The 18,187-nt window shown below is 35.2% G+C and overlaps 1 protein-coding gene across 6 annotated transcripts in view; it reads left to right on the forward strand.

Moving 5' to 3' along the window:
• The window catches only part of ERCC8 (ERCC excision repair 8, CSA ubiquitin ligase complex subunit), a 33,615-nt gene that overhangs the window by 11,313 nt on the left and 4,115 nt on the right, over positions 1 to 18,187 (forward strand). For all 6 annotated transcript variants that reach the window (XM_062599251.1, XM_062599252.1, XM_062599253.1 and 3 more), the window contains 4 exons: positions 2,022 to 2,088; positions 4,949 to 5,052; positions 7,134 to 7,258; positions 13,771 to 13,968. In XM_062599251.1, coding sequence (XP_062455235.1) covers positions 2,022 to 2,088; positions 4,949 to 5,052; positions 7,134 to 7,258; positions 13,771 to 13,968 — 494 coding nt within the window. The remainder of the gene's footprint in view (positions 1 to 2,021; positions 2,089 to 4,948; positions 5,053 to 7,133; positions 7,259 to 13,770; positions 13,969 to 18,187) is intronic.

Here is an 18,187-nt window from a genome sequence, read left to right on the forward strand (position 1 = left end):
GATTGTCCCTCAGCCTGTACTGATGTGGGGGGTTGTTCTTCCCCAGGTGCAGGACTTTGCATTTCCCCTTACTGAACTTCTTGAGGTTCCCCGCTGCCTGTCTCTCCAGCCTATTGAGGTCCCTCTGAATGGCAGCACATGATAGTGCACTCTGTCCCTCATGCAGGTAACTGATGAGTAAGTTGAACAGTATTGGACCCAGTGTTGACCCCTAGGGACACTGCTATCTACAGGCCTCCAACTAGACTTTGTGCTACTGAGTCCAACCCTCTGAGCCTGGAAGCTCAGAGTTTTCAGTCCACTTTACTGTCCACTCACCTAGCCTGTGCTTCATCAGTTTATCTATGAGAACAGGAAGGCCTTTAACACTATCTCCCGTAACAAAGTCCATTACTTCCTGCATTTGGTGAGAATTTGCCCCTAAGGCTGTTTTGCTAGTGTTTAATAAAGGTTGTTGGGTGGTGGGGAGGGAAGTGAGTATGTACATGATCAAGTGAAGGCAGTGACAAGATAAATCTGCTCATACTTCAAATAAGCAGAGCAAGAGCCAGATCTGATCTAGGAGTGTTAGCTCAGACAAAGCAATACGCAAATACAACTCTTTCTTCTGTAGTCAGCTTGCCTAAAAGCAGCCTACGTGTTTTTGTGTGATGTAGAGCTTGAGCTAGTAAGTCTTTCTAAACTGAATCAGCTCTATGCAAACGAGGATGGGCATCTCAATGATCTGTTTCTAGAATTGAGAGCACTGGAGTGTGCAGACACAAACAGAAATAGTTCTCCAGAGAATCAGTTTGGATTAGGTAGGGCTTCTTAATTTTGAGTCAGGGTTAGTGCTTTCCAGGAACAAGCTAAGTGTGTCTTTATGCACAGCATGATGCAGTTAGCTCGAGTGTGGTATCACAGGAGCAGATGGAGGTAGTTTATATCCTTCACTAAACATAATCTGATCACTCTTTACAGAACTTCAAGCACTCAATAGTGTGTTGCAAATAGATGTTAATATTTTCACCTAGGCTGCTCTGACAACTGAAATAGAGCTAAATTCATGCTGGACTGCGGTTTATTTAACGGAGCCAAATAAATGTGCTTGTGCTGTGCCTTCTAAATGTATCATGTAGTACCTGAATTATGGAGATTTTTCCATTATCTTGGGCATCCCAGCCCTTTGATTAACTCAGGTAATGGAAAACTATCTGTTTAATAGAAGATGCACCAGAGGCAAGATGGTTCTTGTAGCTCTAAACGGCAGAGTAAAAGAAGTGTTTGTTTGACCCTACTTTATTTTTCAGCAGTGTGTTTTTGTTATGGCAATGTGTTTTTATTATGCGAAGCGTGGTTGCAATCTTTGTATTTAGTTAAGTTTACACTTCCTGTTGTCTATATTTATCACTTTTGAAACTTTTTTTACAATTTTTAAAATGTATTTAAATTATTTGCCACTAAGCAGTGCTGGGGATGATACTGCTAAGAAGTCAAAACAGACATTTAACTTAATGTCTTGATATTTGGCGCATCATAAAGGGGAAAAACAAATAGCCTGAATTAAGGACAAGAATATATGAGAGTCAGCTGGGTCAGGTTTCAATCTTAAGTACTTAAATTAAACATACATTTTATTAAACATTTTGAAATAATTTGAATAAAAATATATGCTAAATTGCTTCTACATAGGAGAGTATCAGTGCTAATTCAAAATTTAATTACAGTGTTTAAAGTAATCTTTGTAGCTGTGACTGCCCTTCTGTTTTGCACGACTAAAACCAGTAAAAGTTATATATGTGTAATAGTATCACTTTCAGCTCACTGCAATTCCACTTAAGCAAGAGGAAGAAAGAAAAATAATCTGTAGTCTAAAATAAATTTGTATTATGACGTAGGCAATTCAGGTTTTTGTTTTAAATTGGTAGGTCCTATAGAATTGAGGAATTTTTTTAAACTGTAGTAATTTGTATAAAGAGGTGCATATAAATATTTTCATAGAAGTTTTCATTTCCATGTAAGCTTTTTCATACCACTTTTAGGTCATAGGCAAGAAGTGCTGGCAGTATCTTGGTCTCCACGTCATGAATATATTTTGGCGACAGCAAGGTAAAGATATTTTTATGCTGTTATAAGTAATAATGTCCAACAGGAAAATTTTAGATATTAGTTATACATGTTTTTTACAACTCAATTGAAGTTCGTATGTACTTCATACATACTTTGTTATATACTTAACCTATTTACAGGTTTGTAGATCTTTAATAGAAAAACTAGGCCTGAAGAGCTATTCAAGTGATACTTATTTTGTAAAAAGATTGTAAAAAGAATTTCAAAATAGTAATTGCATTTAAAGGTGTGGACAAATGATACATCATAGTAGAGATACTACTTCTTACTGCTTATTAGTGTATATATTGCTAATCTGTTCTTACAACTTTGAGCTCAGACTACCATCCTGGTTTATTGTGCTCGGTTCTGTCAAAGGGTGCACAGGTAGCTTAGCTGATGAGTAATGACTTTCCAAGCTGCAGCAATTCAGTTAGTTTCAGTTGTGTGTCGATACACTCAGGCTATTTTTGTCGTTCCAGCCATTTTCAGTTCAAAAGATCCTTTTGTTTTTCCTATAGACTTTACAAATGTTACCTTTTAGGTATAATGTGAAATTTCTCTTCTCTGTTTCTTGGTTGGTGTGTTTTTTCTTTTGAATTACAGAGAGAAATGGCTATTTAATTAGTTGAGAGTGAAACTTGAATAGTAAGTTGACATCAGAGTTGCATATGTTTGGCTTGTGATGCTGTGATTCTGGAAGATTCAACATAGCCGTGGAATTTTCTAGTAGTGTGATTTTTTTATATATTTTATTTTTATTTGCTTTGTTTCATTGTCTTAACAAACAAAAAATCATGTTTCTTTATTTTTCCATCACAGAAATAGTGGCAAACTTTGCTGTTTATTGAAATAATTATTTGTTAAAGTCTCCCAAAACATTTTGTTATGAGGTCGTATAACGTTAAGCTACATGTGCTTATGCTGTTATGTTGCCTTGCGGTAACTGCATGCTGAATGTGTGCCTTCACGGCCCTATTTTTAGTTTAGAACTTTAGTTGGACTTATATCATCCAATAATTTAACACAATCTTTTCAGATATCAAGATGAATATGGACTTAAATTGGCAGCACTGAAGTCCTGACAGGTAGTGAGGAGAAACTGAGTAGTACTGCTCAAAGGAGAAAGCCTGAACTTGGCCTGTCTGTGGAGTTTTTTCCAAGACCGTTGTATGTGTGCTTGTGATCACTGATGAGGAGAGAGAATAAACCTTTGATTTTTACCTTGCTTATGTATGAAACGTGTTGCCTGAAATTTCTCTAAATGATGTTAGACACTTAGAAAGTTTTGACAGGAGATTGGAATCACCAGAGAAGAGACTTATTTTTGGCATGTTTTTCATACTTTTCAGTTTCAGATACTAGAAGAGCTTACAAGCTCTTTCCTGGTCATTGAAACTGGCTTGAAAAAGTTAACACAAAAAATACATTCTCACAGCAATTATTTCTTAATAAGGAAGCTCTTTGTATGCCTTTAAGAATGTTTCAGTGAATTATCTGCAGTTTATTGCTTGTCTTTTAATCAGCTGAAACCTCAACAGATATCTCTTGTTTATAATCTTAGAATATTTGTTTGTGGTGAAGTGACATGTTTTCAGTCTATTCAGCTGCAATACCACTTGGAAGGTAACAATCAATCTGTAGTGGAGAGGAGCACAAAAGAAAATATTAGTCATTGGCTTTACCAGATAAAGAACAGATATACAGATATGACAATCTTACAAACAGTTCGTGTGGTTTTGGTCAGTTCATATTTTAAGTATCTTCCAACTATTCCAACTATCTATTCAACTATTAATGCACTGATCTAACTTAAGAATGTACAGGAGAAAAACACTATAGCTAGAAGACTGCTTATCTAAGAAGTGATTTTATGGGGTGTATTTTCTAGCTGTAGATCAAAGCAAAGCAAAAACTTTTTGTTTATCTGGGGTGAAAAGTGCCTCAAAACAGGCAGTTGAGTTGCTGGGAGCTGACCAGGTGCTTGCGATGGATGTATCTACCTTGACAATTTAGCGCACAGGAAGTGGTCTTTTCAGTGTGAATTTGCCTTTTGTCTATACTTGAGTCTTGTGGTATGTACAAAAGTATACCACTGAAGCGCTCAAACCGAGCTGCACATCAGAGTACCCTACGAAGTGCATTATTTGCAATGTGGGTGTAGGATCTTCCAGCAGGTAGCTGTCAGGGTGTGTGCAGTGTATACGTGAGCGTGGATTATGTTGCTGGTAAAAAGACAATGTGGGCATGCAGTCTTGGAGCTGGAATGAATCACTGTAACCTGAACCTTGATCTTTCCCTCCTTGTGCCACTCCATGAATGCAGAGATAGCTGGTGAGTCAGAGTGAAGCAAGATGTGGTAGTCTGCCATAGTACTGTGCAGCAGATCATATAGACCTACACAGCCTACACTTAGATAGCCTACTTGGGTACCGATATATCATAGAGCTGTGGTAGCATGAGCAAATCCCTGAGTTCCTGGACAGCCATTGCATGCAATGCTGAATTCTGTAGCTATATTTTTATTAATAGAAAAGTTTATTCTAGTCTGTGTGTGTAAGCTAGGGTGTTAATATTGTAGACAAAGGCAAGTGTATTGTGTTGGAGACAAAGATACATGCCTAACTTGGGTGCTCAGAGTGTACCGGCTATATTTATTAATGCATGTAAACAAAAGTCTGAAGTCTATCTTAAAATCTTTTCATGAAATTTTATTAGCCTTAGTGTGACTGCATGAAGAGTAGTTCAGAATAGTTGCTGGACCAGAGTGAGTGCCAGTTTGATTGGCTAAAGATAGATACTGACTTTAGTGGAAGCAGTTTCCCTAATGGATACATCAGTGCAAATTTGTTTTTCTCAGTGCTGATGGTAGAGTAAAATTATGGGATGTGAGGAGAGCATCTGGATGTCTGACTACACTTGATCAGCACAATGGAGAGAAGTCCAAAGCATCTTCTGAAGCAGGTATTACAGAATATAATTGGTGGTAAACATATATGGTTAGGATCATTCTTTAATTTCATAAATCAATTGAATATTTAGGAAAGGCAGGGACACTAGTAGTGATCCAGTTATGTCCTGCATAACACAAGTCATTGAATTTTATTTAATTACTTCTATAATGGACCCAGTAATTGTGGTTGGGTGTCCTGTTTAGAAAGATCTCCTTGACAACAATGTTGTGTTTGTTTTAAATGTTTATTCCCCCTAAAATTGGGAATTGTGACATCCATTTTTTATGGGGAAGAATTCATTCCTGTTGTAGCTTAGGTTTCTTATAATGAAAAATCATTATATTATGTTAGCTGTCATAATATTTAATTATGTTCTTCTAAAACAAAAAATGAACAAAACACACATTCTCTTTTCCCATACAAACTAGTCTTCCTTCCAAGGCAAGTCCCTAGGATATTTTGTCTTAGATAATGATTCTGTAAAAATAATTATCATCCTTTTATACTGAATAAGGTATAAAATAGAGTTTGAATTTTATGATAATATTTGATTTTGCAGGAAGCTAAATTGCACTGGTTTCAGTATGAAATGCGTTTGTCTCATTTCAGTCAAACACAGTTATTAGCTACAACATTAATATTTGATATAACTTCAAGTCACATTTCTGTGCCTAAAAAGCAATTGAATTAAAGGAAAGACTGTACTTTAAGATATAGTTCATGAACTTGAATTCATTCTGAACCAGAGGTCTGTAATTTTGGCAGACCAAAAAAGTGCTTGAACAGTAGCTGTTCTCAGGTACAAATGCATACTATTTAGAAATAAATTATATATATATGTACCTCTGAATTTGCTGAAATCATTAGTATAGCTTTAGGACCCTTTCTCCATCCTCTTAACTATACAGGTTGTCTGTTTCTTTTTTTGTTCTTTTTTTCTTTTTTAATTGTAATGCTTAAACTAGAAAATTCTGACTTGAGATAGATCTGTAAAATGGCTTATATAGAGATATTATATAAAATAAAGTAATATATAAAAATATATTTTAATAATTAGAAATAAAGTAGAAATTGCTTGTATATCTTGATTCCAAACGAAGGACTTTGCAGAGGGTGTATCGTAGCTATTAAAGCTACAAGTGGCTTCAACTTGTTATGTGCAATTTAAATTGTACATAGATTTGTGCATACAGAAATGTCTGTAAAATCAAGCTGATTTTCAAAAATGTACAGTCAAAGGATATGAAATAGCAGTGTATATGTTTTAATAACCATTCTACTATGTAAACTGTAGTGTGGCACTATAGCTATTTGCTACTGAATATTTTTAATTTCATTGAAATCTAAAACTACTGAGATGAAAGCTAAGACTTCTGTGAAACAAAAATGATTATATTTTTTAATCTAATTTTGTTTATAAAAGGTGTACAGTGGACTTCTATAACTCCTGAAATAATTAGCGTAATTGTATTATCTACTGTATAGTGTAATTTTGTATGTTTGTTTGAACGATACATTGTCTTTTTCAAACACAACTACCTTTTTTTAAGTTCATTTTTCTGTTTCTGACAGGATCAATTTGATTTGTTGATAATTTAGTGGCAAACAAGTGAAGTAGGAGATTGAATATATTGAAATACATCTGAACGAAAAGAAGGGCAGCTAACAAATTTGTTTAGAAAATCATTGCAAAATAGATAAAGCTTCTTTACCTGAAAGATATGTCTAAACTGTGTATTACAGTATATTGTGGAGATACCTCATCTTCTTCTCAATGAGTTAACTTGTGGGCACCATACCGTTTAGTCATGGTAGCACCAAGTCCTGTGTTGGCTACTTTATCTTACTTAAGAACATGCAGAATTGCAGGATGAACTCGATTGAATTCCTTTGTATTATGCAATAAGCAATATGTGCAAAGCCAGCTGTAAAAGCCAGTTACTCATAGTTGTATATTTTTAAATAAAGTGATCCTTGGAGACAGTCATGCTTTCATAAGCCATAAGTTAAATTATTTAATTGTACATTTTAAAAATGTTATATGGAATAGTAATTCCGTAGAAATCTGAACCATCTCTTTTTTTCTGGCAGCAAACACTGCTCATAATGGGAGAGTTAATGGTTTGTGCTATACAAATGATGGACTTCATCTGTTGACTGTTGGTACAGACGATCGGATGAGACTCTGGAACAGCTCCACTGGAGAAAACACACTAGTAAGTTTTCAAAGATTTTTGGTTACGTTTTTTTTTTTGCACTTGGTTTTCAAAGATTGCTAATAGTTTGTGCAATTAGAGTTACACCTTTTGATATTCATTCATTGTCATAATGGGTATTGCTGCTTTATCTCAGTTCATTAAGGATTATTCAGGCTTTTTTTTTGTTGTTGTTGTTCAGGATTTTTTTTCCTTGTTTTAGCTTGTTTTTTAAAAAATAGAACATGAAATGTGCTACCTAGGGGGCAGGTGCTCATACCTGAGTGTTTCACTAGTTGACTGCCAGATTTCCTTGCTTTTTTTGTTTTGTTTTGTTTTATTTTAAAATGTTTTTGTGGAATTTCTCTCATGGATGTATACAGCAGTGTCAGAATACCCATCCCTCTACATTTGCATTGTAACCCAACAGGGAAAAAAACTACTTCTGCTCCAATCCTTTCTATGATGAGATTTTTTACTGAAGGTTCATGTTTTAATTTTCCTTTTGATAAAGAAAATTGTTTTCTGCATTTATTTTCAAAAAAGGACACAGTTTAGCCGCATCAGTTTCCATGAGATTTTAGCTAATTAGGGTAACATGGTTTCTCTCTGCTATCAAGAAGAGGAAAAAAAAATCTCTGATTTAACAATCTTTTATTTCCTGCTGCTTAGTTTCAGAACACAGTGAAAAGTATTCCCTATAGACACTTAAATGAAAGGACTTTTCTATCCCCGTGCTATTCATATTTGTCAGCTCCTTCTCAGCACTTCATAAACAGACATCTTTCTGTCTCCAAATCACTATCACCAAAGTAGATAATACAGTTTGTTCACTCTCCTACCACCAACGGGATCAATGCCTTTTGTTTTTCTGTGCCTGTTAGTTCACTGACTTGTTTCATAGGCTGTTTTACCATTTACTAATTTGAGATTGAATAGCTTGATCCTGTCTTGCTATTTTAAGTTCAAAATTGTTTTATCCAGGTTCTGTAGTTTCATGCACTGCACAGACATATCGCTTAAAATAATTTTAAGTCATCAGCAAATAAATGTGTGTGCAGGTAATACTCCCATAGTTTCTTTAATCCCCCCCTAGCTAGTCCTTATCTCCATAGTTTTCTTCCTTCTCTGTGCTAATTATACCTCCCCCTTCTCTCTAGCTGACCCCACAAACATAGAAATGAGCCTGCATGAACAACTGGGGATTATATTGAATCTGCAGTCACCTTGGGGGAAGAAAAATATACACAAAAAATAACTCTATATCGACTTGCCTGCCTCGCTTTTGCTATCCTGAATTCCCAGTCCCCGTCTGATTTCCTACAGCTGCTTCCTCTGCCCCAAAAACCCATCATCTTCTTTACTTTTGGGGTTTTCTTCCTGGTTATAGCAGGAATCTTTTCAAAGAACTAGAGATTTTAATAGCTGCCCAAGTTTTCACAGCAGAAAGAGAACCATACAACAGCAGATATGAAGGCTCTAACTGCTTTTCTGTAAAGCATCTTTAAGTACGTGACCTCTTCCTAAGGTTTGGCTTGTTCTCTTGGAGGTGGGGAATATGCAAAAGAATTAACTGCAAGTGCCACTAATGAATACAGATAAACTCTACTAGCACTGCTGAATTTGCTCAAATAATTAATATAGCTTTGGGAACGTTTCTCTATTCCATAACTATACAGATTGTCTCTTTCTTTTCTTTTCTTTTTTTTTTTTTTTTTTTCTTTTTCTTTTTTAATTGGAATGCTTAAGCTAGAAAATTCTGACTTTGAGACAGATCTGAAAAATAGCTGCCATCATTTGGTTGATTCTAGCTGGAAAGAATCCTTGTTTCTCCCAGCTGTTTTATAAAATGCTTTGTTTTTCAGCAGAGTGCCAGCTGAATTATGACTCCAAACTCTCCTGTCCAAAATCTTACAAAACTTCTGTGTGGACAGTTTACAAAAATATCTGTAATAGCAATCTGAATGTTTGAAAAAAACACTTAAATTCTAAAATTTAATAATGGATAATGGAGAAGTCATGTATGCTATCCTTATTCCTTTTAGCCAATTAAACTCAGTAAAAACTGGAGAGAATCTTTTTTCCTCCTTCAGTTTTGAAGTTAGAAGAGGAAACTAACATAGGATTAAATATTAAAGGAAAATATAATCACACTGGATACACTGCAAGGCTTATGATCCTAATCTGAGATAGTTTCCCACTCCTTTTAATTTTTGCATTCTAGAGCTGTATTTATGACTCCATTGTGGTTAAGCATATAATAATTTGTTTCTTTAGCCATATCTGATTTTACCTTTCAAAAAAACTATGGTGCAGGATGTTTTTTTTTTTTTCCTGTTCCCATAACCTTACATTCCTTCAGCTACAGCTGTAATTTCATTATAACAAAGCTGATCTAAACTATAGTTGCAACCAGAAAGTATGATCCTGTTCTTATTGTCTGTCATACACTACACTGGCTTCTCATTTCACCCAGCTCTTGTCTGACCTCTTAGTGAGCCAGTTTAGGGTGCTGGCAGAATTGTGCCTCCTTGAAAATAACTGGTTAGTCTTCTGCAGTTTTAGGTCTCTGATCCAGTTCCTTGTGATGTTAGGTGAGTGCCAGACCTGGTACGAAGGAAGGAATGACACTGCAGCCTTAGTGCTGAGGCATGTGTTTGTACTGAAAGCTTTTCTGTGACTGACCATGTGTAATACATGCTGCTGGAGTTAGACCAACCGGAAGTGCTCGGAGAAGCACGCGCTACAAACGAGCTGCCAGCACGTAGCATTAGGGTGCTCGCATCCCAGTCCACTGAGTGTTCTGCAGGGTGGAAATGTGACTGCAAAATGGAAATAGGACTTGCAAGGTCATGGAAGAAGTCCAGCAACTACGAATCCATTTGCAGAAGATATCTTGTAGCTTTCCAGTAGGAGATGAGACCATCGTCTCCCTTCCTTGCCCTGACATGTGTAGTTAGTGTCTTAACTCTTTCTTTGCCAGGGGACTTATCTTAGGTACAGTTTTCATTGGCTTAACCAGTAGGTCAAATGTTTCTTCTGACTGCAGTCATTCTGGAAACAAGCAACAGCAAAAAAACCCTACAAAATGTGAATAAAAAATAAACTTTGAGGACCAAAAAGAATATGCTTGGAAATTAGTTGTATACTACAATTATCTTTGCAGTAGAATTTGAAATTCTTGCAGAGATGCTCCAAATTGCCATGTACCTACTAACACAAAGCAACTGTAATTCTTACTAAAATGACTTACTCCAAAGCAGAGACTATTCTGCATGGCCGTTCTTCAGTACCTGTGGTAACTGACAAACTTCTTCTCAAGCTGCTTAGATAAAAATGCTCCTAGTTGAATAATAGTAGATGAATGGGTGATGCTAATTAAGCATTATAACTGGAAAAATGACCTAAGTACGTGATCTAAACAACATCACAAGGGATGCTGAACAATTTTGTTTGGTTTTTACAAATTCGGAGCATGGGAAGATCTTGACAAAGATTTGTTAGCTTGTTTTGTAAGCCAAAAAGCAGCACTCAGAAGCAGCACTTCCCTTTAAAGATAGGATCCCTGTGGTGAATCCTTCAATAAAACATTGGCATAAAACAAGATGTATGTCACCCATTGCTGCAGAAGAAGCAAAAAGTAGTAGAATGCAAAAATTCAATGGCGTATCTTTATTAAGCAATTTACTAAGTGTAGAAGAAAACCAAGATACAGAGGATGTCTCCACACACACGCATACAGAGTATGGAGAGGAGAAAGTCTGTGTCAGAAGTTTAGACTGCCTCAGATGATATTCAGCAACTCTTCACAATGCTCTCCTTATGTCCAGGTGTCTATTTGATAGATGTCTACCTACTTCCTTCAGATTTGAAAAATCCCATCAGATAGTGTAGAAATTAATCTGGTCATCTGACTTTTTTTTTTTTTTTTTTTTTTTTTTTTTGAGCAGGGAACCAAAGCTGGGATCTAGTGAACTGTCTCGGTCAGTAAGAGAAATTAATATTGGAATTGGGAGTAATTGCTGTTACAGCTGACATGATCTGGAAAAGAATTTAATTGTTTGTTATCAACACAGAAATATGCCTCTTAAATCTATTTTCTTTAACAAGGCTTAACAGAGTTGTTTAAAAATGAGCACAAGTGTCCACAAAGGACACACATCACATCCTTTCAACTTGAAAATATCAAGCTACCTGAAAACTAATCAAACTGCCTCTTTGTAAACATTTTTTTTATGATTGAAAGAGTTCTTTTTTTCTAGACTCCTTTTTTTCAGCTTTTCTTACATAAATGCTTTTAGCTATGAAAGAACAGACTTTTACTAAGAGATCAACAGTCTTCCTTACCTAGCTTGATTGAGCCTAGTATGTGCCTCAAACTATGGACTCAGTCAATCAACATAGGATGGGTCAAGAACCTGACAAATGAAGATGTCTGTTTTAAAATATTTACCTGGTAAACGTTATAAATCTGTTAGGTTATAGTCAACAGATTTCAAATACTTAGATTTCTTAACCGTAGGCCATGAGGTTTTTATAGGGTGCTTTAAAATGAACTCAGAGAACTTTACTGAAATTGTATGTACAAGCAGTTCTCTGCTTTTCAGCAGAAATTAAGAGCAGAGATTGCAGGGCAATAGTATTTAAAAGCCAAATGTTTTAATTTATAATGCTCTTAAAGAATTTAGATAAAGTCTTAAATTAAACATACACTTATTTTTTGTTAGGAAGAAATAACTTTGATTTTAATCATGAAATAATTTGCAAATTTTAGATGTTTGTAGTGGACTTCTTCCTCATCATGAATATACATTTTATTTGCTGAAATTTTAATACTTTGTTTTAATTAAGTTTGTTTAGAGGTAAGATATACTGTTCACATGAATACACTTCTGACCTCTTATAGAGGACCTAATTAGACTGATAAATCCAATTAAGTATTTCCTATTATGTTTGGAAATTTTCCATTTTTAAACTTCAGTGAGCTTTTAATCTGTGTAGGACTTTTCAAGAGCTTGAAACATATCAAACAATGCTAAGCTATACTTTTTATACATTTTATTTGCAAGGTTTCCCACACAACTCACAAGCCAGGCTCCTAGTTAGCCATGTAGTAATGCTCTTATCCCAGCTGTACTTACAGGGAACAGTATTGAATTTCTCAGTGGTGATGAACTCCAAGATTTCGCAGTAGGTAAAAGTTAGGCATTTTACTGTATCACTCTTGATTAGTCTATAAGAAATAATTTAGGAAGTTATTCTTTATTTTCTTCTCCTTCATGATTCTTTCTCTTCCTAATTCCTTTGTTTTTACCTTTTATTTATGACATCCTTCTGCTTGCCCTTCAGTCTTTTTCATACTGCCTGTTGCTCTTCTACTGTTTCCTGCAAACTCAGGAGGGAGAAATGCAGAATCTTTGTCTGCATTGCTCATGCTCTTCCTCTCTTCCTACTTCCAAGAGCAAGAGATGACTTGCTGAGAAACCCCTGAGGGCTAGTTCTGGTGTTGGCTAGACTGGTGCTGCTTTTCTTTCCCATCCAAATAGCACATATACTTCAGAAATACAGCCTTCTGCAATATTGATCGACTCACACAAAGAGCACTTTCAAGGTATAGAAGGAAGTGGTGGGTCAACTTTTCTTCAGTCTGTGGAGTAAGCAAGTCTTACGGTAAAATGGTTGAATTGTCAGTATTTTATTTTTGGTCTGAATGCATGTAATAAGAGCTAGGCTAAGATCACTGTCTCACTTTATACTTACCACTGAATTTGTTAAGATAGCAGTGTGATTAGGCCTATACTCATTAACAACTACAAGTAACATTGTTACCTCTTTGTTTTCCATAGTTTAGCTTAATGAGAAATAACTTTTCTATCTATTGCTATTTGAAAACTCATATTTTGAAATTATGTATAATCTAGCTTGTGTGTGTATTCTTGTGTGCGCTAACTATTTTAAGGAGAACACTCTAGGAAAAATTAAATGCTGTGCCTCCAAATAAAAAGGAACTCTTTAAAACCTTAGATTTAACATTTCCAGTTCCTGGAATTTTCAGAAAACATAAATTATGTATTACTTATAACTATATATATATGCTATTGTGCATATCTAGTTCTTTTAGTAGTTTCAATATTTGAGAGAAAATGGCTATGTTGGACCACCTAGGAAAATATTTAAGTAGGAATTCCTGAACTAATTCTGATTTCAGGAGTAGTTTTGGTGCATCAAAGTGGATCTGACCTGAATAGTCTATGCAAATTCCATCTTTAAGTGTGGAACTGGTGCATATATAGGCATATCGTTTTTTTCTCATGTTTCTCAAAGTTTATATTAAAGAGAATGGACTGTAATGAACAGAAAAATACTTCCCTTGATGACCATCTGTCTTTGGAAATGCCAAGACTTATGTTAAAATGAGAAGCATAACATGAATTTTACTGGATATTAATGAAAAAAATGAAAATGTCCTTTTACGTAAAGCTACTTCTTATAATTTTAGTTAATAGCTAACTGCTTAATCTTTTGTTTTACAGGTAAACTATGGGAAAGTCTGTAATGAAAGTAGAAAAGGACTCAAATTCACTATCTCCTGTGGCTGTAATCCAGATTTTGCTTTTGTACCATATGGTAGTACCATTGCTGTTTATACAGTTTTCTCAGGAGAACTAATAACTATGCTTAGAGGACATTATAATACTGTTGACTGCTGTGTATTTCAACCTAATTTTCAGGTAAGTGAAATATTTGGGACAACCTGGAATATTTATGCAGACTGCCAAACCATTTGCACAAAAAATGATATCTTTGCAGGGATGTGCTTTAATAGAAAAGTTTGAAGTAACAGGAGATCAGTTGCTTTGTCAAGCCCGAAGAGTTAGGTCAAGTACTTTTGATGGCCCTTTCTATATCTCATTTCTTCCCCTATTCATTTTCTCTCACATAGGTAACTTTTGAGTATACTTAGAGTAACTTTTGTCTTATGTTGTCATTAATAAATCATATGTGTTATTAAGGCTTTCCTTCTAAGAGTGAAGAGTAATCTTCCTGCCTTTTATTGGGGCAATCAGGGGCTTCTGAAGAGGTACTTGCCTTTCTCTGACAAAGAAAGTGAAGTACATTTAGATGAAGTGCATCAGTATTCTCCGTGATTCTGAGAAACCTCTGATGTGCCTGGCTGGTGATCTTGCCTGAATGCTTGTAGCTGTACTAAACACTGCGTCTGCAAACAGTTTGGAAGAAGTTTTTGAGAACATGATCAGCTTCTTAAATTAAACTAGGCACATTCCACCTCAGAAATACCATGGCATTTCAGGGACTCATGACTATGGCAACCCCTTTCTTCTTCCTGCCTATGGTAATTTTTTCTCTTGTACTAAAAGTCTTAAAAATAACAAAGCCTAATTTGTTGTGAGATATTTTACAACAGATTGTTTTTATGATTTGTGGTGGTGTGGCAAGGGGAAGGGTGGATATTCCTAAGGGGGGGTTTTTTTGGTTTTGTTTTGTTTGTTTGAAGTTTTTTACATAGTTACCTTCAGTTGTTCAGGACTGTATTTAATATTTCAGCTCCTTCTTTCTACTCTTTTGTTTCTGAAATAACAGGCAGAAGCATTTGAGACAGAAAGGTCCAGAAAGTATCTTTTTTGACTTTCCATGCAACACATCACAGAATTTAACTTATTGTTCTCACGCTGAATACAGTAACTTTGACTAAAGGAATGTTTCCCTGACAGTGAGATGGACTTCACTGAGCGATTTGAACATATTACAGATGGGGCAGCAGAGCCCAAACTAACAAACTTCACTAGACCAGAAAAGTGTTTCTAGGATGAATAGGCAGGGAGATACTGGATCCACTGAGAGGTGGAATATTGCCTCTCCTACCTTCCAGCTCCCTAAATGGAACGCAATTATGAAAAAGTTGAGGATCACTGGATTAAAGTATATATCTTCTGCTCTTGATTAAACATTCCAAAGTATGGAACATCTGCTTCTTCTGTTGGTGTTGCAAACAAAATCCTTATTATTGATAGGTTCAGATTATAACTAAGACAAATCTTTCCTGAATTTTAGTTTCTATTCATTAATTCTTCTTGGACTGTTCTTGGCTAGATTAAAAAGCTTTGTCTTTTTAAGAATGGTCTCAAAATGAAGATGCTAGTGTATCTGCATAAAGTCATCTTTGGTATTCTTTTTGATAAATTGAAAAGACAAGATTTCTTAAATATCACTGTAAAGCATGTTTTTTAGCCCTGGAAATGTGTGTCCCTGTCTTCTCTCTACCTTGTCTTTTGAAATACTTGGAAAAGTAAATGACATTGCAGTGTCAGCAACAGTATTATACAACATGCCAGATCTCCCTGTTCTTGTTTATCACTTGTCTATGTGTGTGTACACATGATTTGTGAGCACGCACACAAGGACTGCATCATTCAGTATAGTCATAGGCTTACTGGCAACTTAATTTATCCACTGTGATTCCTGAGTATCTTTCAGAGTCACCCTTACTACAGTTTGGCTTTGCATTCTCTGTGTGGCTTGCTTCCCTTTTTCTTTAAACATCCTTGCTTGTGTTGGTATAAAATTGTTACTCATTGGTGGGATTAGGTTACTATATTTTAAGTATATCTACATCAAAGGTATTGCCTAGTGTTAACCTTGTCACTTTATGTTCACATGTATACTTCCAGACAGTGGGTTCTCTCTTGAGATGATTAAACGCATTCATCAGTCTTCATATAGTTCTATATAAAAATCTAAAAATGATGATATCCCAGTTAAAAGTCCTTTTTTGAGAATGCAGACAATTGTAAAATCTGTGTCCGTTTTATTTTACACTTAAAAATGGTGCTAAATCAATATGGTACAAATTTATTTACAGCTATGCAAGTATATTTTAAGTTAAACTTGTTATAAATGTGATCATTTTGCTTGACAGAGCCTGCTTTGCTGTAAAATGTGTTAACTGATGCTGTTTATTTTCCTAATACCTTAATTTTCTCAGATAACTGTTCTAAAATGCTCATGCAAGTTTTTCATCTGCTGGTGAAGTGAATAGCTGCATAGATGTAGGCTTTTTAACACCTCTGTAACTTATTAGCACATTATCTTCGTATGAAACAAGATCTACATCTGACTGTTCTATATAGTTTCTACCATTTCTGTTTGGCGGCAGGTCTCACTCATTTTTAGGTTTTTCTTTATATTAATACTCTCATAAACTTTTTTGCTGTCTTTAACCCTGCTGAATGATTTTGCTACCCCACCCTCAAATCTGTTCTTTAAGGGTTTTTTTGTTTATTTTTCTGTCCAAAACTTCTGATTAATATTTATTGCTCCCAGTTCCTCCCTTTCCTTCTATTTATAGCCATATTTTATGCTTTGTCTTTGTTTCATCTTATGGCTGGAAGAGGCTTTAAAAAACTCGTGTACTAATTTGTATTTGAGTTGTGAAGTGTCATCTTTTTGTTCAGAACCGTATAATCAGCTATGATCCCTGTTACCTAAGCAACTAGCCATTTGCAAGCCAGTGATATTAGTCTTTTTCTATTCTTATTAGGTCCCAATTAATTAGCGTTCTTAGGTGGATTGTCTTTTGTGTTTGAGTTACTGCATGTAGCTATCTCTACAGGGTAGTGTGAGATTCAGTTAATGTATTTTGAGATCCTGGGAATAAAACCGTAAAATCCACTATATCATTTTTGCCCTAAATTTTTCTTACATAACTCTCTCCATGAAGTTACTGAGATGTTAAGCTGCTTGAGTAATAAGAACTGAAGAATATTGCCCATTAATACCAGAAGTTAATTTATTACGAGGTAGAGAATTTCAAGGGTGTTGTGGAAAAAGAAATCCTCCCTATGAAATCTTTCAGATGTTTACTGTTGGATCCAATATGCTAGGTACCAATGTACTTAAAATAACTTAAACAAGAGCTGTTTTCCTTTCAGAAACAGAAGTAAATAATTAATTAATCAATAATGAAGTAAAAAAATATTAGTAATGCATCAGGAACAGTGTGTGTGTGGGGGGGGGGGGGGTAAGTATAGGTCCTTTTATGTTCCAGGAGTACCAATGACAACCACAAAATTATTTGACAAACCTACTCCTCTGTAACAATCAAATGGTAGGCTAACAAATAACAAAAACTAGAAGTTAAATTCAGCTTTACTTGAAATCTTTCTGCAAAATTTTAAAATGTAGCATTGAAATATAATGCTATACTGTACCATAAGTATACACGGAGCTTTACATGTTGACTCTTCTTTTGACTGACATAAGGTCTAAGTCACTGTTTCAGATTGTACTAATTATAAATATTAGTCAACGCGGTCCATACTAACTGAAGATCTTGCAATCCCAGGACCAGAAAGAGAGACAAATAGTAATAAAGATTAACTCGAATATACTGATTTCGCAATTACACTGCTCAGAAGGAAGGATTTGGGAGGGGAGATATTACTTGTTTTTAAAGTTCCAGTGATACTGTGCATCTTGCAAAAGACAAGTTGCATGAATAGAGTACTAACAGGATGAAGTGATATCTGACCTATACCTTGATATAACTTTGACCTGTTTTATTCTTTTAAGCAAATTAAGTAGGATGTTTATGTCAAAGTTTTAAACCTCAATCTTGTTTTATGCATGAATAACTTTGTTCCTGGGAATAGATTCACAGGAATCAGTATGCTTACTTGAATAAGGTTACCCACATAAATAGGTATTTATTGGAACGAGTTAACTTAATAGGTAACGGGTAAGTTCCTGCACTAACTGTCAGAGTAATTCATGCTTTTCTAGAATTAAATATACAAAATACAAACTGAGACTTTCTGCAAAGACAGAACTGTAATAATTCACTGAATTATGTTGAATCAATTTATTAAAATAGTTCTGGAGATAAGCACAGGGCTGCTAGGTTAAGTGTAGGAACCAGCATCTTTTAGAAGC

The sequence above is a fragment of the Rhea pennata genome, chromosome Z (genome assembly GCF_028389875.1).
Source record: "Rhea pennata isolate bPtePen1 chromosome Z, bPtePen1.pri, whole genome shotgun sequence".
Classification (NCBI taxonomy): Eukaryota; Metazoa; Chordata; class Aves; order Rheiformes; family Rheidae; genus Rhea; species Rhea pennata.